At 38.0% G+C, this 25,523-nt stretch overlaps 1 protein-coding gene across 1 annotated transcript in view; it reads right to left on the bottom strand.

Moving 5' to 3' along the window:
- Positions 1-25,523, bottom strand: part of THSD4 (thrombospondin type 1 domain containing 4) — an 891,140-nt gene that overhangs the window by 147,471 nt on the left and 718,146 nt on the right. Inside the window, exon 8 of the mRNA XM_020982022.2 lies at positions 9,166-9,370. Coding sequence (XP_020837681.1) covers positions 9,166-9,370 — 205 coding nt within the window. The remainder of the gene's footprint in view (positions 1-9,165; positions 9,371-25,523) is intronic.

The raw sequence follows: 25,523 nt of genomic DNA, 5'->3' as shown, positions 1-25,523 counted from the left end.
TTCCTGACTACTTGAATCTACACTGAGGTCTCTCTCCTCTAGACTACTACAGTGTTTTTTTTTCAGCTTGAATATACTGTCTTATGCCATGTATCATTATTTCATGCATATTAATATTGTCTCCTTAAATAGGATTTTAATTTCTATGAAAGCAGGAACATTTTATCCAACTTTGTGTCCCCCATAGCACCCGAGTACATAACCACTTGTTAATTTCCTGATTAATTGATTGATTCTCCCAGATAAAGTTAAAACACAAGAAGATTGAGAACTCCGTGGGAAATTATAGCGGTTTTAAAATAGAGTTTGATTAGAAGCCTCAGAAGCTAGATGTGGTTCTTAAATTGGAAACTACCTATTAAAGCAATCCTGGTTTTAATTAAAACTTCAATTGCTTCTGTATTTTTTTAAGCAGGATAAACCAAGATGAACTCAGATCAAAATGGAAACAAACTACAATTTCTATAAGTTGAAAGCACAAGGTTAGACATCAAAAACACTCATTACTAACTGGGAAACTGGAGAAACTATTGGGGTAAGCTTCCTAACATGGGATCTTTGCAAAATTGCATTTGAGTTAAATTCTTGTATGCCTATTCTCATTCTCTGGGATAACTGGGAAGGGGATAAAACCTATAAATCACATGTAGTATAATCGAAAGACTGAGATGCTCAATGTCTTAGAGTTCAAAGAAGCCTTAGATGTCATCTAATCTAGCTCCCTCATTTTACAGATTAGAAAACTGTAGCAGAACAGGAGTTTTTGATTTGCCCAAGATCACATAGGGACTAAGTCATAGGATCATAGATTTAGAGTTGATGAGAATTTAGAGGCCAAGGAATCCTATCCCTTCATCTTAGACATGAGAAAACAAAAGCTGAGACAATGTAAGGGACTTGCCCTCCATAGTCACACATCTAAGTGTTTGAGGCAGGATTTGAACTCAGTTCTTCCTGACTTCAAGGAGAGAACAGTAATGTTAGGAGGGCCAAATCCATGTTATTCTTATGAACAAGGAGTTAACCTAGTCAGGAGATTAATACCTCTTTAAGCAGACTCTAGAGAGATCAAGGACCTCTAAATATACTAGTACACATTTCTAAGGAGATAATAGATTTCTAGCTCTACAGATAAGAACATTCATTAAGTTAAAGCCAAGTACCCATATTTGGGGCTGCTAAGTGGCTCAGTGGCTAGAGTGCTGGGCCTGGAGTCAGGAAGACTCATCTTCTTGAATGTAGCCTGAGTACTTACTACCTGTGTGACCTTCAGCAAATCACTTAACCCTCTTGGCCTCATCTGTAAAATGAGCTGGAGAAGGAAATGGCAAACCACTCCAGTATCTTTGCGAAGAAAATCCCAAATGGGTTCATAAAGAGTTGGATACAACCGAACAACAACTCACACGTAAAATAAAATGTTTTCTTGTCTTGGGATAATACCTTAACTGAGACTAGCAGGAAATGACTAAGATGATAAACCCTGAATATAGGAAAGATACCCCTAGTTGGAATGACATAATGTGATTTTATTAAACATCTATAAGTGTGCTTGCATCTCCCTGTGCCAGGCAGCACACCTTTCTGTGTTTGTTTTTAGAGACACTCATGGTATCTCTAGACTTAGTATAATGACTGGTTACCTTGGTTTGCATTTTCAACTTCAGTCTTCATTAAACTTAGATTATCAACAGTTCTTCCACAATAAGAACTCTTATGACCAAGGACATCCAACAAGTTGGCATCTGCACTATTTTTTATTAAAACTTTCACTGCATTCTTACCACCAGAATCGCAACCTAACACAAGTGAAGGCCTGAGGAAATAATAGGAGAAGAGACAACCACAATAACCAGTAGCTGTAAGAAAATATTTCACAAAACTCAAGGAAAATGGCAGATGGCAACCTCCCTATGACTTAACAGATAAGTCCTCTGGACTTTTCCTTTTGACCTGATGGGATTTGATTAGTTCCCTAGGGACTCAGAATGTGGTTCTAACAGAAGCTCTGATAATATATTTTTTGATAAGGATTCAGTTTAACTGTGTTTTAAATATACATCTTGGAAGAAAAAAAAAAAAGAAAGAAAGAACTCCTTTAAGACAAGTCTACCTAAAACCAGGTTCTGAATCTGCTGGAAGCCAGTTAAGGTAGTTAATAGGTAATTTTAAGAAATTTCATGCAAATTAGCTTTTATATAAACACTGACTTCAAAGGGCAAATAATTAAGAAGAATAGCATATGTAGAGTAAAAATCTCCCGGCTAGAAAAAGGGCATTACAGAGAAGAAAGATGCTGATCATGTACATTGTAACTTCTCTCTTTTAGCTGAAATGGCGATACATGAAAAACTGCCAGTAACACAACAACAATTCTCTCTGTGCAAAGAAAATGAGAAAGAAGCAATGATAAGTAAGGTCAAGACTAAATGGGAAGTGTTCAAAGGAAAATTAATGGCTTCTCAGTGAAATTTTAAAAGCAGGTAGTTAAGGTCTTTTGATGCCAACAGTTATCTGAAGTCCACCAAAATTACAGAGCTGGAGTCATATATAATACTAAAAAGGCCTCCAAATCTCAGTAAAGATTTAGGGCAAATTGAAGATTTTTTCAAAAATCTTTGATAGGGAAAGTTAGATTAGAATGAAGCAGTGATTTCTAAAAATTGAAGTTGAATATGACAGGTACTTAATAGAACTTGGGGGCTTTTATTTCCTTAAATCAAACTCTAAATTGTGTATCCTTTTGTCAAAGAATTGTAATTAGACATTAACTAACATCTCTGCTTATCATTTTATTAAAGATATTTTTATGGAAAAAGCAAAAATGATGTATCACTAAACCGGTTTAAATATACCCAATTGCACCTGAACTCAGAAGCTTAGCTAGGTTGGCCTAGTAACTACTTAAATTGTAAAAGCAGAATGAAATTCATGGGCTACCTGATCTTTGATTCACTTATCTATGTCTGGGTCAGTTGGTCCATGGGGCCATAGACAGGCATTATCCTCTTAATTGTAGGTATAGTGCCTATAAGGAAATAAACTGAAATACTTTCCTTATAAATGCATCTCTAAAGTGGTGACACATCAAAGTCATGACAGGTAAAATGGGTCACATTTAACTTAGTAACTCAACCTGAGCCTCTTAGATAAAGATTCTATTGTACTTCCTGTGGGCTTCACTGGTTCAGTGGGTCCCTTGCCCCTGCTCTGAGGCTACTAATGACTATAATTATCATATCTGGGTCAAAAAGTGACTTTTGAGCCTTTGTCTTTGCCTCAAGAACTCAGACAGGCAGCCTCTGAATATGCATCTAGTCTTCTTATTATAGTTCCTCCCTGGCTTCTGCCTGTAACTTGTTGATTCATAGCAGGGCTGGTTGTTGTAGTATTGGGGCCACTCTGAGACTGACAACTGGTGTGCTAACTTATTCTGATAAAGTCTATCTACCTGAGTAAAATAGGTGTGCATGTATGCAAAACAGAGTGACAAAGATATACTATCTTCAAATGCATCTTTTAACTTAAAGAATGACTATCTCTCTGTTGACTTCACAAGTATCTGGTTCAGTTTTTCTTTTGTTCCTACTGATTTGACAAATGGTTATTAGTGGGTTTTCTTTTTGGGGAATGGGCAAATTAGGGGGAAATCCAAACCTGTAAGCTTCCTAAAGGCAGGGGCTGTTTCATTTTTTCATCTTTGACTCCCTAGAACACATGCTTAGCACTCAGTAGGAACTAAATACATGCTTGTCAAATTGAACAGAATTGGAGTAGAGAACTCTTGGTAAAAGGTAACTCACGTCCTGCAATTTGTAATTTTAGAAAGTTGCCTGAAGGCAATGAGAAGTACATGCCTTGTCTCCTAGTCAAAGTCAGTATGGGGCAAAAGTGTGACTTGAATCCACATTTCTAATCGAGAGCTCAATGCTCTATTGATTCTAACAGTAGTTCTCAATGCATATGCTGGGGCATATTAGACAAGTAGTCCTATGAACTGTGTGGAACTCCTAGTCCTAAATTGTATGGAACTACAATTACATGTGCACAGGAGAATCACCTGGTTCACTTGTGATTTCCCGACTGTAAAGACTGATATTTTTGCCTTGAGCAAAAAGAAAACTTTGTGTATCACTGCATTACACCGTGTTGCTTCTCCAGAGATAATCTTCCTTCATTAGTACTGATAACTGAAATGAGCAAATTATTGTTCAGCTTTCAAAAATCTCCTTCCCCACTCTAATAAAAATAAATTACTGTTCTAAAAGAGATCATGTCTACACTTCACAAAAATAAAATGTATCTCGACATGAGGTACGAAGAAAGGCAAATAGCTATACCAAGAAGCAAGAATGAACATTTTACAGGGGACAAAAATGATTAGACCAAGCTCTCCTGACTACTGGCTTAAATTGTGTTTGATTTAAATCCAATCCATGCTGTCAAATACAATTGCTGCAATGTTACTAAACCTGCCTAAGGAAAAAAGACAGCCAGCAACACTATTGGAAGGTCATTGGGATTTGATTCAACTTCATTTTAACAGGAAGAAAGATGTGCTAATCTTGCAATTGCTTTTCAGATAAACTTTCATTATAGCAAGAGCTATTTTACCTATGGATGTAAACAGCTAGCCAATCTTCTAGCAAAATTGCTGTGAAAATATGGCATTTTCTCTAACCTTTCTAGCTGGCTGAAACCAGACTGCCAATCACAAAATCATAGATTCAGAGATAGAGGGGACCTGAGGGTCATCCAGTCCACTACTCCTAATTTTACAGATGTGGAAACTGAGGCCTAGAGAAGTTGAATGTCTTGGGTTGTTGGTTTTTTTTAACGTGATTTTAATTTTCAAAAAAATTGACAAGCATTGATTTTCTCTCCCTCTACCCACTATCCACCCCTATTGGGGAAAAAACAGCAACAACAAAGAAAAACAAAAGCCTTGTAACAAATATGCGTAATCAACCTAACAAGTTCCCACTGACTTGTGCAATCCTTGTTTCCCCTTCATTTATACCATGTTTCCACCAACTTTGTAAACATCTCAGTAGTTTCTGGTCATCAGATTTCAAGGCAGCCCTTAAAGATTTTCTAGTCCAGACCTCTCATATCACTGTATTCAGAAAGGAGCATAGATTTATAGGTAGGATGGAAATTTTATTTAATTTTGTGGAAACTGAGGCTCAGGGAAGGAAATTGACTTGTTTAAGGCCACCAGTGGATCTGAGTAATTAGAATCCAGTCCTCTGATTTAATATCCAGGTTTTTCTGCTGCATCACACTGTCTCCCCATAGTCAAAAATGGGTTCACTTCAGGAGCTGAAGTGATAACTGACCAATCTCACAGGCCATCAAAAGGAGAAAGAGAAACATTTATTATACCCTCAGATAATATCCAGGAAAATGATACCCTACCTTAAACACTTGGAAATCAGTGAAGCCAGGTCTCATTCTGCACTAACTCATAGAAGTCTACAATAGCCTTGTAGACACAAAGCTGATTCTGATGGACTCCCAGGAGGCCCAGGAAGTTGTGAGTGGATTTTCTAAGACCCTTAGAATATAATGGAAATCCTACCTTGGGAGCAGTAGGCAGTCCTTCAGGTCACCAAGTTAGTCTTTGGTCTATTTTTCCTGGTGGGAATCATTCTCCATAGTGGGAATGACCAAGGGACCAAATTAGCTAAGTATAGGAATATGTGTGATGACCCTGAAATCCACAGGACTTTACAGAATTAAAAGTAAATGGCGTGAGACTGATAAAGGGCAGTTGGACTAAGCATTTCCCTCACTGACATTTCAAGACTCAGGAAAAAGTAGCAACAGTCCTACAGAGACAGTAGGAAAAACAAAACAAAACAATAATTTAAAGTGGTGGTGGAGGAGACAGGAAAGTTGTTTCTTTGGGACATACCTTGTAATAAGGGTCACTCCAGATGGATACCTCATAATATTAATTCTGGCTTCAAACAACAACCCCAGAAGTTGATAAAAGGGCAGAGTCAATCTTTCTTGCCAAGGAAATGTTACCAAAAAACCAACACAAAGCAACTAAGAGGATGCATAATTTGGTGGAATTTTTGTACAGAATTGCACTCCATTTATTTTCCACTTCAGGAGATGGGATGTTTATAAATATTTAATCATTTATCCTTACACGCATTTTGGGGGTTGAGAGAAGAAGGGGTTTTAAAAAACATGAAAAAACGACTTTCTTTCATCAGTTATCACATTCAAACCAGGAAAAATAGACCAAAGACTAAATTGGTGACCTGAAAGTTAGCCAAAATAAGTTGAACCCACCATTTTAATTTGATCATTTGTTCCTCATGTGTACGTGGGAGGGTTTCCATCCCCTTAGTATAAGAAAATGAGATCTTCTCTGGTTTTGTGTCTGTATGGTATAGATTACAAATTTAGAGCCAGAAGACAACTTAGAGGTTATCTAGTGCAACCTCATCATTTTACAGGGGAAGGAAAGCGAAGCACAGACAGAGCTGTTAGGTGACTTGCCCAAAGTCACACATACAGTAAGTATCAGAGGTAGGATTTGAACCTAGATCTTTCTGACTTCAAGTTTAGTGCTCTATCCATACTGTCTCTCAAAGACTACAGAAAATGGCTTGGTATTAACTATCTATGGGCCCCTGGCACCTAGAGATGCAGCGTTTCTGACTCTCCAGTTGTTGCTGGGCCTCAGTTTCCTTTGGGTGTCGGCTGAGCTTTTGGAGGTCTTACTGAGATAATCAGAAGGATCAAAGACCACATGGACATTTTATCACAAAAATCACAGAATATCATGGTTGGAAGGTATGTCAGATTCGTTGTTACAGTTGTTCAGTCATTTCAGTCACATCCAACTCTTTATGCCCATTTTGAGGTGTTCTTGGGAGATGCTCGAGTGGTTTGCCATTCCCTTCCCCCGTCCATTTTGTTGATAAGGAAACTGAAGCAAGCAGGTTAAGTGATTGGACCAGGCTGACCCAGCCAGTAAGTGTCTGAGGCTGGATTTGCATTCCAAAGATGAGTCTTTATGATTCTAAGCCCAGGGCTTTATCCACTGTGCTACCCAGCTGCTTCAACTCCCTGAGTGGTAAAGATTTGCTCAGTCATATAACTAGGAAGTATCAGAGCCAGAATGGCCATTTTCTAAGCTACCAAAGCAGCATTTTAAGCCTCCTCTGGAGGAAAAGACTGTCACAGGAAGGAGCTATGGACTCTGCGGCCAAACTGTCCTGATAGATGAGACCATATTCTGTCTCACTGGATTCAGACCAACGTGATCATTTACCCTAGTTAACTTCTGAGCTACTACCACACATACTGTCAGTCAGCCAGTAAGTATTTATTAAGCACCTATTATGTGCCAGGCACTGTGCTAAGAGCTGGAGATAAAAATAAGAAAAAGACAGTCCTTGCCCTCAAAGAGCTTACAATCTAATGCGTAAACACAATACAGAAAAGGAATCTAAAAAGCAGGGGGAGCAAGACACTATGGGTTACCTGTTCGTGATGTTTGTAGAATCAAAACCAGCCAGAGCCACTGATAGAAAATGGAGAGCTACCTGGGAAATTCTAAGCCTTCTGTCAAGGAAGGCTTTGGGAGAAATTTACTGCTCCTCTCTTCCATTGGGGGAGGTAAAGAAGTAACTGCAGATGCTGAGAAAGTATTGAGTATTAAAAATTTAGTCAATCTGAATGATGATGAGATTTTTGGTCATGAGCATATTTTGGGGGAGGAATGATGTTTGTGGAATTGAAACCAAGCAGAGCCATTAAAGGCAAATAAAGAGCACTTTCCACATTCTCTCCTTCCCCCACCTCAGGCCTACCTTTTACTCTAGTAATCATATAAACAAAACTATCATTGCTTTTGAAAATGGGCATATCAATTTAATGCCCTACAACTTTTGTTCATCACCCACCTGATTATCCCTAGAATAAAATACCTTTTCTTGGCCACTATTCCACTAATATTTTGTTTCCCCTATTAGAATTTAAGTTTCTTGAGGAACAGGGCTGTCTTATTTTCACACTTTTATATCCAGCACTTCACACAGAGTATGCCACATAAATACTTAAAAAACGCTTTTTCATTCAACCATCACTTCCTTCATTTATTAATTCAGTCACATCTTCTAATTTCTAACCAATGCTCTTTCCATTATGTCTTGTTCAGATAAGTACTTTTAAATACTATGAAATGTACTAGATGGGGATACAAAGCTAACTGATTAATGAGAGAAATGTGACAATTTTATTTATGAAAATTAGGACACACTCCTTGATTGTGTTAGAATCTAGGATGAGAGGATGAATAAGTAAATGAGCCAGTAGCAAAACAACAAAAGAAAAAGAAAAAGAGAAGGGTAATAACCACAATGAGGCATTGTCAGTAGTTGTAGGACATTGCTTGAGAGTTGTTGCATTTCATAATTTATGTATAAGTCCCCATACATAGTTAATCAACCTAAATACTTTCCATTATGGGTTGGTTTGCTTTGTTTGCGTTCAAACTCTTTAGTCCATGTGCCCTGAAGTATTAGGCAAGGATCTCATCTGTAGGTAATTTTGTGAGCATATACTCTCAACATCTGAGGTATTTCCCAAACCTGCTCTACAGTGGTTTTGTTGACTTCTGCCCAAAGACCTGATGTCATAGGCAGCCAAAGCAGAAACAGGAAGAAAATAAAATCAATCCATCTTCTAGAGCCCGAGGAAATGAAGGAAAAGAACATTAGCTGTTCTCCCCCAAATCCCAAACCACCAGACTAGAAGTTTCCTTAGTTATTCAGCCTCCCTTACTTACTCAGGGTCGGGAAATTATTTATGCAGATATTCATTTCCTTAACTATGTCTCTCAAAACAAAGGAGGGCTGGTTTAAATATATAGATGTTTCACATATGCTTGCTATATGAGGTTTTTTTTCCTTAACATCATCCATCCAAGGCGAGGATTTAGGATGGAGATGCTAAGTGGTAGCTCTTAAATTACTGCTTGCTGTCCAGAGAGACAAAAGTATCCATTCGAATTTAAGACAGATGAGTGTGTTCTTATGGCTCTTTTGAATGCTACTATACATTTCTTGTGCTTCTTGGATAGGCACACCATTAGGCAATAGATCATTTCCCCTGGAGGAAGAAAAAAAAGAATAAACTTACCCAAATAATTGTTGCTTTTGTACATCTCAGTGATATTAATTTTTGTGGCCCCTTGTGGGATTTCAACAACACGGTGATAGCCCAGGCTGGTGAGGGTGTGCTTAAACACTCCTGACACAATCTGACAGCCTGTGTTGTCTCCTCCACAGATACCGCATTTATCTACGACCTTGTCAGAGCCTAGGTAGTCGTCACAGCCAATAGTCTGCAAAGAGGAAGGGAAAGAAGGACGTTTGTAGTTATCACATACATTTTCCCACAATATCAAGTTCATTCACCGAGAGAGGGGGAAAGGAGATCATGGGGCTTGAAATACACAATGAATTAAAAAGTTCTCAATGGGAGCTAAATCTCAATGCCCCTTTATCTCCATCACCCCTCGATCCATTCAACATCCCCATTGGTAATCTGTCTCATGCCTTTTTTAATTCCTCCTCACCACAGGTCCCCATAAGACCAGATATGAGGGTAAGAGTGGGGACTTGGGCAATTTTGAAATTTCTATGAAAACAATCCCTTTAGAACTAACATTTAACATATGAACATTATGTGTGCGTGTGTATACACACATATTATACTCATATATATGTATATATATGAGTATACACATATATACTCAAACAGTTTTGTATTAAAGAGGACACAATGAGAAGGTCTTCACAGAAGATGGGTCTACTTATTCAAGGAATTAAGGTCCATAAGCATTTGAGGTTTGAAATACTCTGGCAACTGTGTCTCTGTAGAGCTGATCTACTCATATCCATACCAGCCCACACCAAAGGCTTGATGTCACTTTTCTAGGTGCAGGAGGGTAAAGAAAAGCGTAGCAACAGAAGATGCAGGGCTCAAAGGAACATAAGGGGTCACCTAATCTGATTTGTATTTTACAAATGAGATGGAGACAAAGTGACTTGTCTAGGGCCACACCCATAGTAAGTGGAAAAACTAGCAATTTATGTACTCCTGGTAAACGGCATGAATCATGAAGTCAAAGTTGGGCCAAGGAGGAGGTCCCCTAAGGTGTGTGAGATTGGCAACCTGAGAGGTTGCCCCAGAGCTTTCTATTTTAACTCCTCACCATGGATAAGTAGGTGATAAGCTCTGGTTCCTAAACTGCAGAAGGATCAGTGGGGTTGTCAGCACCCTCTAAATTTTGGCTCCCTGGAGGACAGCCCTGATCACTTCATAGCAGTTATTGTTCAGGCCAGGATTAGAACCCAGGTAATCTGATTCCAAATCCAGTGGTCTTTCTACTGCAGCAAAATGCCTTCAGGTCCTTGAATAAATCTATAGACTAAAGTCAGTTTCTGAACAACAAAGAGTTGTCTGCTCTAAATAATTGAGTCTGTAGTGACTTATAATTAGCACTTAAGAAGAATCATGAAACTTCCTGCATCTTCTTCCTAATGAAATTTTGAACCACTACTTCTGGCAAAGAGATAATTTTTTTTTCTTTTCTCTATCCTTCACATACCTCTTGCTTTTCATGTAATTTTGAGGCCAAAAATAACCCCATGCCAAAAACATTAAACTCTGGAATCAGAACTCAGTGACCTTTGTTCAAATCAATCATTTTTCAGGAGTTGGCCCAATACCATATAAACTACTGTCTTCTTCAAAGCCTGAGAACATTCTCAAATCAAATTTCAGCAGCAATGCACTCAGCAAACTAACTTGAGTTCTCTGATTCCACTAAACAATGGAGGGTCTCTCTCTGTTCAGAGTTTCAGGTGTCAGAGGCCACAAATCGAGCTGCATCATGCAGAAAGGCATCCAGTGTTTATTCCATGCCTAATGTTTAATTTCTTTTTATATGCACAACACATCTATCTTATTGCTTCCACATTTGTGAACGGACATTTGTCCTCTAGTGATAACAAGGATAGCTTTCCTAACAATCTCTCTGTAAAACATTATTTTTTGACAGAAATAGAAACATCACCATTCCATACCAATATGTTCATCCCACATCCACTTTTTCTTCTAAAATAACACATTTACTTGTGTATTTTCCCTTCTCTCAAAAATTTCTCCCCTGCTCCATGCACATTTTGAGAAAGCAAGCAATGACATTTTCTATAAATAATCATCAACCTTCATGCTTTCCCCTTCTTTTAAAGCATGAATTGCTTTTTAGGGTTTGCTAAGCAAGTCACACAGATTATTTCATTTCAGATTCACAACAGCCCTACAAAGTACTGCAGACAGTATTGTCTCCATTTTACAGTGGAGGAAATGGAGGCTGGAAGAGGTCCAATGACTTGCCCAGGGGTCATCTAGCCAGTAAGAATCAGACACAGGATTGGAATCCAGGTCTTCCTGACTCTAAGTCCTAACTACTATGTCATGCTATCTCAGAATCCAACAAAAGAATAAATCTAACACTGATGGAACAAGGCAGAAATAGAACCATGGTGATTCCTGCCTGATGGTGAATGAGGCATATTCAGTCAATATATACAATCTCTAATGTTGCATGGGATCTCAAGGCCTAAATTCAAGTTATTTCATCCTATGCACAAGGAGCAATTGAGATATATAACATTAAGAACATAACCCCTGATAATTCATGAGCTGAAGCTATTAAAAAGGGCATGAAACAAAAAAGACTGGCTCTCAATCCAGTAGGTAGCAAGCATGGGATTTGAAAGAATGGGGAGGCTGAAAAAGGGAAATCACCTAGTCTGATGCCCTTATTTTACAGGTATGGAAATGGTAGCTCAGAGAGTAAAGGCACCATATTTCCAAGTTTATACAACTTTGCTAATTGTCTGAGCAAGTATTTAAACCAAGATCTTCTGACTCTAAGGAAGTGTTTTTCCCATAACACCACGTTGACTTTCTATGCACATGGAATCAGATGATCATACATCTAGAACTGGAAGGGACTTCAAAGGTCCTCAGGTCCAAACCTTCATTTTCCAGATGAGAAAGTGAGGTTCAGAGAGACTAAGTGATTTGTTCATAGTCACACAGGTCAGAAGTAGGATTTGAACCAGTATCTCTGACTCCAGAGTCAGTGTTTGTAATGCCTACTATCGTATGGAAGTAGCTAGGTGGTTCAGTGGATAGAACTCTGGGCCAGGAGTCAGGAAGACCCGAGTTCAAATCTAGTATCAGACACTCACTAGCTATGTGACCTTGAGCAAATCACTTAACCTCTGTTTGACTAATCCACTGGAGAAGGAAATGGTAAACCATTCCAGTATCTTTGTCAAACAAACTCCATACGGGGTCATGAAGAGTCAGTCATGACCGATCAACTGAACAACAACTGCCATATAGTCTTTCTGATGACATATTTCACATTTTCTTCTATTTTTTATTCTTTTGACTTTGTTCTATTGTTTCTTTATGTTTTAGAGAGTCATTAGCTTCTACTTGCCCAATTCTAATTTTTGAAGAATTATTTTCTTCAATGAGCTTTTTGTACTTGTTTTTCTATTTGGCCAGTTCTGTTTTTTAAGGTCTTATTTTCTACTAAGTATTTACTAGATATTTGTGACCCTGAGCAAGTCACTTAACATCTGTTTGCCTTAGTTTCCTCAATTGTAAAATGGGGATAATAATAATAATATCTACCTCTCAGAGTAGTTGTAAGGATTAAATGAAAAAATATTTGTAAAGCACATAGCACAGTACCTGGCACTTAATAAATGCTTGTTTTCTTTCTTCCTTCCTTATTACCAACACCATAATAAGTTAGAAAAATGTGTGTGTCTTTTTCTCATATATTAGTTTTTGATAGTCTATTGCAGTAATACCTGTTGATCCCATGCCTGAGAAGCAGCATGGCCTAGAAGATAGAGCAATGTATCCTTGATATGGTCAGCAAAACTAATATTTGATAGAAGAAGCAGTGAGGCGTTGTTAAGGGCACTAGACTGTGAATCAGTAGACCCTGATTTTTATCTCAATTCTATCACTGAATAGCTATAGAAATAGCTGAGGAAAAAAAAAACCTCATAGGGCTTTGATGGCAAGATGGCAGCTGAGCATGCATTCCATAGTTCTATTCATAATTTCAAAGTGGGAAGCAAAGGCTGGGTCTGAAAACAAACAATGTCATTTCTAGCCAAATTATGTACAGCCAAGGTGGGCACAGACTCTAGATTACCTGACTTGTAGTTTTTGATTGCAGAAGCTAGACATTGAAGTATTTGATTCCATGAGGCTGGTCTTAGCATCACCTCCAAATTTATTAATTTAATTTGGAACTGAGTCATTTATAGTATCCTAAAATACAGTCCACACTCCTCTTGCCCCAAATATCCCCTCCTAGGTAATGCTTTTTTATCTTGGAGAGATTCTCAAAGTATATAGAATTAAGGGAAAGCTAAGAATTACAATGGAGGAAAGCAATCTTGCCTATACATCATGGAGCAGTAGAAAGAATATTGGGTTTGGAGTGAACAGCTCTCAACTCCAGTCTTGGCTCTGCTATTGACTGTAATGCCTTGGGTAAGTTATTTCAATTCTCTGAACCTCAGAAAAGATTGAATATTTTCCTTTCCTACCTCACTGGATGGTTCTGAGTACCATGTGAGATAATGCATATGAAAGCCCTTCATATACTGTGAAGTCTTCAATACATATGTAACTTATTATTATCACAGAAAAGCTGCAGGTAAATTCTCTTCCTTCTTCCTTCCTTCCCCATGGTTCCAAGACACCCAATAAAAAATAAAAGAGGAAAAATATCTTTCCCAGGTATCATCATGCAACTGCAGTTCAAAAGAGTAAGTTCTGTCTGAAATAAAGCCTATCAGACTAGGTCTGGCTATCAGCCAGAAATCTTCAGTATTCTTCCAATAATTTTTGCAACATGCTTTGGGAAAAACTTTACAAGTTGCAAGTTAACACTGGAGAAATTGAGCAAGAATTACACCCAATTGTGTGCCAAAATTAACTTCCATGAAATCTCCAGAGAGAAGTGAGAAGCAATCTGGATGAAATATATAGTGGTGAGCTTTGCAGGAACTCAGAGCTGTGTATACAACAGGATGAGTCTAATGCCAGGCTTGGAAAGAGATGAATTCTCAAATGGAAAGCAGATGTCGATGTTTCAGTGCCGAAACAAACACATGAGAATTAGAATCTCCATTCAAGAGTATTGATGGCCTAAACAGTTAAAGTATTTTACCTCTGCTACCACATGATCATAGCAATGGGAAGGAAATGCAATTAAAAAAAGATTTATGAATGCCTTTATTAATACCTCATAATGATTTCCCAATATCTCTCCTTACCTTGTAATGAAGAAAAACTTTTCAGAAAGACTGATTGACACAGCTGCCATACCTGAAGTCATAGCTAACATCCTACATTTATAGCCCCCACTTCTCCACTGAGCAGAGGAATGGACAATTTTATCATATCTCTTCCTGAATCAAGACTGCTCGTTACAATTAATTTGAGCTTAGTTGCCTTTTTATTTTTGTGTTGTTTTCATTTATTGAGTTTATTGTTCTGGTTCTACTTTCTTTACTCAGTATAAATGGATATATCTTCCCACCTTTCATTAAGTTCAGATTATTTGAAATGTTTTAGTACCTAATTGGTTGAAATATAAAGATGCAGAAAATTTTATTTGTGGTAGCCTGAAGCAACATGGCCCAGTGGGAAGAACATTGAATTGAGAGTCAAAATGACTTGGTTCTGCAACTGCGGCAAATTACTTCCTTTTTCTGAGACATAGTTTTCTCATCTCATCAAAATAAAACTATACTACTTATTTCAAAGAATTACAATGGGGATCAAATGAGAAAATATGTGTAGTATTTTTATAATTATAAAGCACCATGGAAATATTATTACCACCACTACCACCACCATCACTGCTGCAGTTATCCCTTCTACTTGTAACTTTTCCCATTGTGGTTTTGATATACCATGGGTTGGCATAAGAAATTAAATGGGAATTTTTTGGGAGTTTTTCAGAAGCCACAGATGACACTTGGAGGCCAGCAGATGACAAAGAAAAAGTTTAGAAACTCAGAAATGCATAAAATATGTGTAGAGTATTGTATAATATGAATATATTTTATCTTTTAATATCATAATAATTCAGACTTCTTCTCTGGTATGGATGGAAGGCCAAAAAATTTTATGTGGATTTTCCAGATGGCAGGAGAAGCACGCCCCTTACCCCTGTGATGTGGAAGGAATAACAGTGCTACTACTCTTAACTGCTGCTGCTACTACAAACCTAACAAACAAGGTTCATATGAACAATTCTTCTAACAGTATAGTGGTGCTCTGAGTTTTGATAACAATAACAATAAAGAGAGGCAATATGGTATAGGGATAGAGAGCCAACTTTGGAAATCAGAAGAAATGAGTTCAAATTCTTTCTCTGACATATACTAGCTGTATGATTCTGGATAAGTCATTTACCCTCTCAGCCTACCCCAATCATCTCTCTAAGACTGTAAGTTGCAAAACAGCTATGAATCTTCACTTACAAAGGGAATTTCCTCACCAGGAGCTCCCTCTATCACAGGTCTGAACCTATGACATATAATAATAATTATAATGATGATGAAAATGAGGATTGATGATGATAATAATAGTTGTTATTTTTTACTTCACAAGACTACCTTTGGCATCACTTCTAAATATATTATCTTAATTTCATTTGGAATTGAACTAATTTATTTGTAGTACCTCAAACATAGCCCACCCTCTATTATCCCCAAATACTCCCCCCAAAGCAACAATCCTCTCACCTTGAAGAGATTATCCAAGTGTAAAGAGCTAAAGGAAGAACAAGAGTTATGATGGAGACAATCAAGCTTGCCTCTACACCATGAAGTGGTGGGATGAACACAGGGCTTGGAGGCCTGTTAATAACAATAATAATAACAATAATAATAATAACAAAAGTCATCACATCTCAGTGCAACATTAGAGGCTTATAATAGATACATATCTCTTGACTTGTCAAACATAACTGTTATTGTTTTAGCACTAGATAAAACATATGAAAAATTAAGATTCAAGAATGGAACCCAAATGGCCTCCTTGGGTACCTCCTCACGTTACCAACGAATAACATGACAAAGAAACATTGAACAAATGGCTGCTGAGTCAAGTAAATTTATTTAAAGAAACTAAGGGCTTCAAGACAGCAAAATCTGATCTTTTAATTGCTGTTAGAAAATAAAGTCCGTTCCTCTGGAGCTTGGACTTAAGGCCAGATGCAGATTTTGAAAAAGAAAAAAATTGGGTATCTTATCACTGCAGACTATAATATACTGTATACCACCTACTATATATCTAGGAAAATATAATTGAGTGGCCATAGTTATACATTAAAAGCTGACTATTTTTCATGAATACTTAGATCCACATGCTACAAATACAAACTTCAAACTATCCTTACAAAGTCAACAAATAAGTTTGACAGGATCCATGAAATCAGAGGACCAAGAAGGGACCATCAAGACCACCTAATCCATCTGCTTCATTTTACAGAAGAGGAAACAGAGGCCCAGGGAGGTTATAGAATGTTTCTGAAGGCATGAAATTTACAGCTACATCAAAAACAGGACTTGAACCCAGGTCCACTGACTCCAGAGCCATAAATAAAACTACTGTCCATAATTGCCCAGAGACAATATTGACCAACAAAAACTTAAGGACAGCATTTTTAATAGATGTTGCCATAGCACATGCTCATGACCTCCGAACTATATAGAACGAAAAGCTTTTTAACTACAGAGACTAAGCAGAAGAAATGAAATCCACGTGTGAACAGGAAGACATATATACTAGCCCTGAGTTCCTGCCTATTATTAGGATTGTCCTGAAGACAATTACAAAACCTACTTTACTCAATGCAATGGTTCACCATGCTCTAAACATAAAAGAATAAAAGCAGAACTGAGAGCTTTCCCAGAAATATTTCTATTTGTGCTTCATTGAGCACAAAAATGAGAATAATTCAGGTACCATAATGATGATAATTATGATCATGATGCCAGTAAGAGTAATAACCAAATACTATTTGGTCATCTGATGTTTGCTTCCCTGAATAACAACAAACTATTTGTGATTCAATAAAAGTTTATTTGAAGGTCTTATTTCTGTGAAGCTTAGTTCTCTGGAAAAGGGTTCCAAAGGAACCTGGAGGTAAGCGCATGAAATCTGTTGCCATCACCACTCAACCCTATCTTTATAAATAACTGTTCCAAAGACCTAGCACATATGCAGGTCCCTTGGTTCTCATTTGAAGTCTTAAGGAGCTCGGTTGGGTTTTCAGTTTTGTCAGAGCACAGAAGATTAGAAGCAACAAATATGAAGTAGGAGTCAGTGGATGGGATGCAGAGAGCACCCAAGCCTGCTTCCTCGTACACTACCCATGACAATTTCCACTTAGGCTCTCTTTCTTGGAACATAAACTATTGCAAACAGACCTGAGGACAACAGACTTTGCAGCTGACACATGAAAGTGAAAGAGACAAAAACAACAACAACAAACTCAAAGAAGCTGTGCAACAATGCTGTTTGTTATAGTAAAGAGAATGGATGTTCATGAGAACTTTGCATCATCAAATAAATTCTACATTATTTTTTAAAAGTTGTATTTTCCTTTTTTCTTTCTTTTTTTTTTTGGCAATTGGGATTAAGTGACTTGCCCAGGGTCACACAGCTAGTAAGTGTTTGGTCTGAGGCTAGATTTGAACTCAGGTCCTCCTGACTTCAGGGCCAATGCTCTATCCACTGTGCCACCTAGCTGCCCCTAAATGATTTTTTGTATCCTAGTTGAGAAGAACATGAAGTATATTATGTATTTTAGAAATATTTCCACTACAAGTAGAAACAAAGCTTGATACCTAGAGTGATAAGCTTCAGTTATCTCAAAAAAAAAAAAACCCCAAAACCAAAACCTCACAAGTACAGAATCAGACACTAGAGAAATGAGGTATTGAATTTTCCTAAGATAACTGGTCAGCTGAGTGTTTTATCATGTATGCTGTGAAATTTCTCTAGGACATAAAGATTATAGGCTCACAGACCTATTGCTAACTGAGGAGACCTCAGAGATGTTCCAGTCCAACCCCTTTTGTTATGGATGGAGAAACTGAGGTCCGCTTTACCCAGAAAGCCAAAGTGACTTGCTTCAGGTCATATAGAGAATAAGTGGCAGAGTTAAGAGTCTGAACCCAGGTCGTCTGTTAGCATATCCATCATTCTTTCCACTGGACCATGCTGATATAGGCTCCATATCAAAACCCTTGATCTTCCTGGATTGGGATATGGGCTCAAAGTCCAGCTTCGTCATTTATTACTTGTGTGAGCCTGGACCAGCTTATTCTCTAGGTATTAGTTTTTATATCTATCAAATGTGGAAATTGGACTAGATGTCTTCTGAGGTCCATTCTTGTTCTGAATCTATAATCCTTTGATCTTTCAACCTTAGGTATGTTGAAATTACAGCACTTTTCCAAACTCGAATTTTTCATGCAGTAACCAGATCAGCCACTAGAGCTAATGTATGAAAACACAAACGTAATATTTTTTTATTTTTTTATTTTTTTTCCCTTCTCATGATTCCGTTAAGGTAAATGAGTCAAGAATAAAAAATAAAATAATTTCCCCTGCAATTTCTCACAATAATAAAGCAAAAAGCTTTAAAATATCCATGAAAATGCAGCTAGATGACCCTATGGATGGAGCGTTGGCCTGGAGTCAGGAAGATCTGAATTCAGATCCAACCCAGATGCTTACAGGCTCTGTGACCCTGGGCAAGTTACTTGACCCCTATTTGCCTTAGTTTCCTCATCTGTAAAATGGGGATAATAATAGCACTTACCTCCCTTGTTGTGAGGATGAAATGAGAGATAATAGTTGTAAAGTGCTTGACCTATAGTACTATATAAATGTTTAGATATATGCATATATATACATGATAGTTTGTATTAATTTGTGTAATATTTTGTATTAATATAATAATTTATGGTAGGTCTTAATAGTTACATGTAATTGTTAATAGCTATTAATATATATTAATATAGCGATTATATGTAGCTAATATATATTAGCTATACATATACACACATACATACACTAAACAACAACTATATGTAAAGCACTATGTTTGGGTGAAGTCACACACAACAGTTTCCCTTCAGAGAGCTTACAGTCTAATGGGGACATTCATACGTGCCTTGTTAGACGTTCGAACAAGTAAATAGACAGGCAGAATGGGAGAAGGCTGAAGGAAACATCTAGATGAAATGCTGTGAGAAATATGAGGAGAAAGAGATCATAACGAGCTAGGGAAATCAGGAAAAGCTGTCATGGAAGAAGTGGCCCTAAACTGGCCAGCAAAGAAAGGGAGGCATTTTAATCTAGTCAACCTGTCAGCCCAAAAGTACAGCATAGTAGAAAGAGAATTGGTTCTGGAATTAGAAGACATGAGTTCCAATCCCACCTCTAATATTTATTATATGTGTGACTGTAGACAGTAGCCTAAGAGATAACAACCCAACAGTAAATAGTCAACCACCCTGGGCCTCTATTTCTTCATTCATAGAATAAGGAAGTTGAACCAGGTGGTTTCTGTATGTCTCTTTCTGACTGAATCTATGATGCTATAACCCCTTTCAACATCTTCTCCAGACTAAACATATCAGGAAACTTAGATCAACCCTTACATTGCATAGACTCCATACATCTCCCCATTCTGATAAATGTCTTATCTACAACATGGTACCCAAAAGGCAGTAGTACTCTGGATATGGTCTGGTGCAGAGGGTCAGCAAAACTACTATCTCCCTCATTCTGAACACTCTGTCTCTAATACAGATTGAGATCACATTTATACATTAGCATTTTGGCTGCCACATTACACTACAGACTCATAATGAATTTGTAGTCATCCTGAATCCCCAGATCTTTTTCACAAGAACTATTATCGAGTCATGTCTACCCCTTTCTATACTATATGTACTAGAATATAATGGTAACTGACACCACTGAAAACAAATACCATATTTCACTGATAATCATTGCCACTGATAATTGTTGCACTCTTTTTTTTCCAGACCAAAAATTGGTTTATAACCTTTCATCGCATAATCATCACACTGCATAATTCTATTCATCATGCCGCTTAAAAGGTAAACAGTGCAGCATTGTATTCACCAGTGGCATATGGATATGCATTTATCTCTCAGGCATTGTGAGCTGAGAGCCTAGAATTCTCAGCCCATGCACGTTGTCAGTATACTTCCAAAATCCGACTTGTGTGGTTTGTTGAGAGCCCTTGCAGTACTAACGGTATTGTCACTCAACCCAATGAGGAGCGTAGGCGCAAGGGGAGCAGGTGGTGCTGATGAAACTGTTGTAAGTCACATGATATGGGAAGAGTTACATCTTCCTGAGCTAGCTAAACTGTACAGTTCATCTGCCAGCGATGCATTAATGTGCAAAGCATTTCTTTCTGATTATGGGTAAATATAAAAGCTATTCTGAGGGCTTCGAGCTGAAAGTGTTTGCTTTTGCTGAACAGAATGGAAACAGCTACGTAAAGATAGTTTTCATTGAGTGAAAAGTTGGTGCAAGACTGATGGAAACTAGAATACAAGTAATACTGGCACTTTTTTTTAAAGCTTCACATAATGGTTGCACCCCATTGTTTTTTGCAAATTTTTGGCATAAAATCTGCAATGATTATGTGGTAAAATATGGCAAACTGAAAAAAAATTATTAAGTACTAGCTATGGCCAATCATTGTACTAAGCCCTGGGATACAAATACAAAAGGTAAGATAGTTTCTGCCCTTAAGGAGCTAACATTCTGCTGGATTGGGGGACATAAAGGGAAGTTGTGGCTAGGGAAGGGAATTATGTTTTAGGGAGTTACAGGGAGACTGACTTGATCTATAGAGTAGTAAGTTGGCATGTCCATTCTGAAAGGTATGTTATTAGTTTAATTGCTGCACCCAGAATGAGAGGTGGATAACGGAGGGCAGGGAGAGGGTATGTACATGGTTTGTAGGAAGATGGCAAGATGACCTGGGTGGATAGCTGGATGGACTGTAAAATATAGTATGGTTTGATATCGAATTGGCTTGATATAGTGAGCTAGGCAAGTTGGCCCTCACTCAGTGACCAAACAAGACATCTCAACCCTTGGGTATGAGCTCCAAAGCTGAGTATATTAAGCTTCTCAGGAACTACAGATAAGTAGTCTGAATAAATAGCACCTATCGTACATTTGTTTTGTTAGGTGAGCTGCCTTGTGTAGAGTGAATAATCAAAAGGTGTAGGCTTAAGTATGGCTTTGCTGCTAAGTAGTTATGTGACTTTCAACAATTCACTTTGCCACTCTGTGCCTCAGTGTCTTCCATCTATAAAATGATCTGTAGGCACTCTTAAAACTCAATTGCAGCTCCTACATGCCATAATAGTCCTAGAACAAAGAATCTTGTGGTAGACAAATCTGTGCTAATCACCAAGATGTGCTTTTCTTATAACAAATGGAATTGAAAATAGCACTCCAAGAGAACTAAAGTGACAAAGTTATTGATCTAAGGCACAAAACTGATCTACAGGATAAAGGGAATTTTGGTTTCCTTAATGAAGGAAACTGTAAAAATGAGCAGCCTGGTTTTAATTAAGTTTAAGGCAATGAGTTCTCAATATCTCTTTCAGCTTCATGAAAGAAAACCATTTTGCTGTATGACTCGGTTGTTGGAAAAATGTTGCCCTTTGTGTGCAAGTAAAGTTGGGTGAGAATCAAAGCTTGTGAGGAGGACACTTCTACAGCAAGTTGATAAATCGGCCCAACAAAGCCCTGGAGAGAAACATTTTTCACTAGTAGCATAGTGAGAGGGTAGCTTCCCTCCTGAAGTAGGGATTATGAATCAAGGATGCTTATTTCAGGCTAGGGGGCCAAAGTTTCTACTTTTACTTAGAAATTGGGATCTTAAGCATCTGAAATAGGAATAATGGGGCATTCATACACGCTATGTTATTTGAACGAGTAACTGGACATCAAGTATTCGAGTTAAGTAAAAGTCAATGAGGTTACTTTTAAATGGTTGTGTGTATTGTAAACTCCTGAATAGAGATGCGATAAAGGAATATAATATCCAAGACAGTCAAAAAGACCTTTAACTCAGCTAGCTGTAAATCTAGGAGATTGTTACATACAAATCTCTTTGCATTCCATCCCCCAACTCCCTATTGAATTCCCATCCATCCTGTAAAGCCCAAGGTAAACATCTGCTCAGCAGCACAGCTTTCCCTAATACCTCCATTCCCTAGTAGATGATGACATTTCTCTGACTTGAACCACAGGTATCATTTTGGTTACAATATATTATGCACTTATGCTGTATTACTTTGCATTAGTTATCTGTAGATGTGTCACACTTCCCCCCACCAAGACTTTAAGCTCCCCCAAGGACAGGGACCATGTCTTATCAAATTCCTGTATCTTTCACAGTACTTAGCATCATTCTCTTCACACAAATATACTATTGTGTCTGCCTCCTCCCCCTTTGCCCTAACCAGAAGATATGTCAAATGTCAGATAAGCAGTCTGCTCAACTAGTGCTATAACAATTATGATGAAGCATAATTAATATCTACCAATGATGCTTCTAAAAGTGGTGTAATGGAAAGAAGATTGAATTTCAGATCATAAAATGCAAGTTTGAGTCTTAACTCTGCTTCATGCTACCTGTGCAATCTCTGGCAAGTCACTTGATCTTTCTGGGCCTCAGTTTCCTCACTTGTAAAATGAGGCAGATGGAGTAGATGACCTAAGATCTCTTCTGACTATAAAACTATGATTCTGTGATCCTATGGGCTCTCATGTTCCTCCAAACTCTAAAGTCCTATAATCCTATGAAATGGGAACTTTTTGAATTCATTATAAATAAGACAGAAGGCCAGGAATGGCAGCATATGCCTATAATCTATGTGCTGGGGGCAACCAAGGCTAGTGGGTCACTTGAATTTGTGGGTTCTAAATCCTAGTTGAGGTAAAGCTAATCAGTTATCCATGCCAAATCTGCCAGTGGTAGAGGGCCACCAGGATGCCTACAGAGGGCTTAATCGGCCTATGTCTGCAAAACAGAGCAAGTTAAAGCTTCCAAGGCCATCAGTACTGGAATCTGGCCCGACAGTGGCCGTTATACTTCTAACCTTCCTGAGAGTCCCAATAAATCTATAACCTAGTCCCAATGAATCAATAAATGAATGAATACAACTGATAAAAATTTCTTAAAGATAGTAAGAATAATTTTATAGATAGCTGAAGCAATAAAGGAGGGAAATAAGTTTCCCTGCTGAGAAAAAAAAAAAAGGAAAGAGGAGGAAAAAAAATATATATCTAGGATACTCTAGTCCAGAAAAATGAAAACAAACAAACAAAAAACCAATGTTTTATAGGAAGAAAGAAGAGAGGATATAAGGATTCATTAAGTACTTACTGTGTGCCAGGAATTATGCTATATCATAGGTAAGAGGGATGAAATGGACAGCAGGTAAGAAACTTATTTCTTCTCTAGTTCTTAGAAGAATTTCTAAAGCTATTCACTCTCTGCTTGGTGTTACTAGCTGATCCATGAGCTATTTTCTCATCTGTATAAAATCTTTATAGGGATGATACATCAAGAAAAATGAAAAAAAAAAAGATGAGAATGGAACAGGCAGGATTTCCTAGATGATTTTCGCCAATAAACCACTTTTTAAGATCATGGGACCATGGACTTGGGCCAGTAGGGACTTTGGAGACCATCCAGTCCCATCCCATTTCATAGATGAAGACGCTGAGGCCCAGGGTGGCAGAAAGGATGAGTCCAACGTCACCAAGATACTACGAGGCAGGACTAGGGTTTGAAAAAAGTCCTCTTACTCCCAATTCAGTGTTCTCGCTACCTGTAGGACACACACAGATGACAGAAAGGTCATACGAGGAGAATATAAGATTCCCTCATGTTAATTGTTTGCTTATTAAAAGGAGGAGGAGGTGGCATTTGACTTGATAGAGCAAGAACATTGCTTTTTCTGCATGGGTGTCCCTCAAGAAAATGATAAGATCATATCAGCTTCTCCTTGATAGAGGTGATATAATCTGATTATGTCAGCCATGTCAGTAGGGGACAGCATCTGTGCTCTACTTCATAGGATGATTGTAAATGTCAAATGGGACAATACATGTGAAAAATCTGTACGCAGTATAATAACTGACATATATACACATACAATGATATGTGTATATATATTTCAATATATTAGATAGATAGATAGATAGATAGATAGATAGATAGATAGATAGATAATACTTTAAGGGCAGCTAGGTGGTACAGCAGATAAGAGTGCTGACCTTGGAGTCAGGGGGACTTTAAATTGGGCCTCAGACACTTACTAGCTGTGTGACCTTGGGCAAATCACTTTACCCTGTTTGCCTCAGTTTCTCATCTGTAAAATAAGATGGAGAAGGAAATGGCAAACCAGTCCAGTATCTTTGCCAAGAAAACCCCAAATGCAGATCATAAATAGTTGGACACCTGAAAACAACCGAACAACAACAACAAAATAGTACTTTAACATTTGCAAAATGCTTTACATCTATTAACCCTCTTCAGTCTTCACAAGGATCCCAGGTGATAAGTTGCTACAAGTACTGCAGGAATTATCCCCACTCTACAGATAAGGAAATCTAGGCTCAGATAAAGGAAATGACAAGTATCAGAGGCAGGATTAGAACACAATACTCTTACCAGTATAGCACACTGCCAAATGTGAACAATTCTCTCATTTTACAACAAAGGTTTAGGTCACTAAGGGGTGAGGTCTGTGCAGAACACCTCAACAATAAGAAACAGACAGGTACTGTAGGTCTAATAGGGATAGATGTGTGTGTGGAGGACCAGAAGGCAGTAGAGCCTGGGAATCCTGAAAATTACCAAGAAAGTATGACTCTTAAAAGGCAGATTTGAATTTTTATCCCAGGGCAGAAGTTGTTTGCTCTCTGCTCTGTTTAATCCTAACTTTCTGATGCCGAACAACCTAGGAGCTAACAGCTGCAATCACATTCAGGAGGAAGTGACAAGATTAGAGGTGAATCCTAGCCCCTGGCTGAGGCCTGGGCAGAGATGCCAGAATCCCTCACACCCTACCTCCCTGACTTTTATATGTTTCTCCACAAGATGGCACTTACAAACTCTGTAACAAGGGGGTAAAGCAACCACTTTGAGAAAGAGCAGCAAAGATGCCTGAAGACAATTAGAAACAAATGCTCATGATCTGATTCACAGAATTGTATACTCTTAGAGTAAAAACTCCTTTACATTTAAGGACCTTACGTTAAGCCCTAGACTAAGGCACTAGAAAGAG

The sequence above is a fragment of the Phascolarctos cinereus genome, unplaced genomic scaffold (genome assembly GCF_003287225.1).
Source record: "Phascolarctos cinereus isolate Bilbo 61053 unplaced genomic scaffold, phaCin_HiC Scaffold_3;HRSCAF=262, whole genome shotgun sequence".
In the NCBI taxonomy this organism is placed as follows: domain Eukaryota; kingdom Metazoa; phylum Chordata; class Mammalia; order Diprotodontia; family Phascolarctidae; genus Phascolarctos; species Phascolarctos cinereus.
This window is presented reverse-complemented; position numbering and strand designations above follow the sequence as displayed.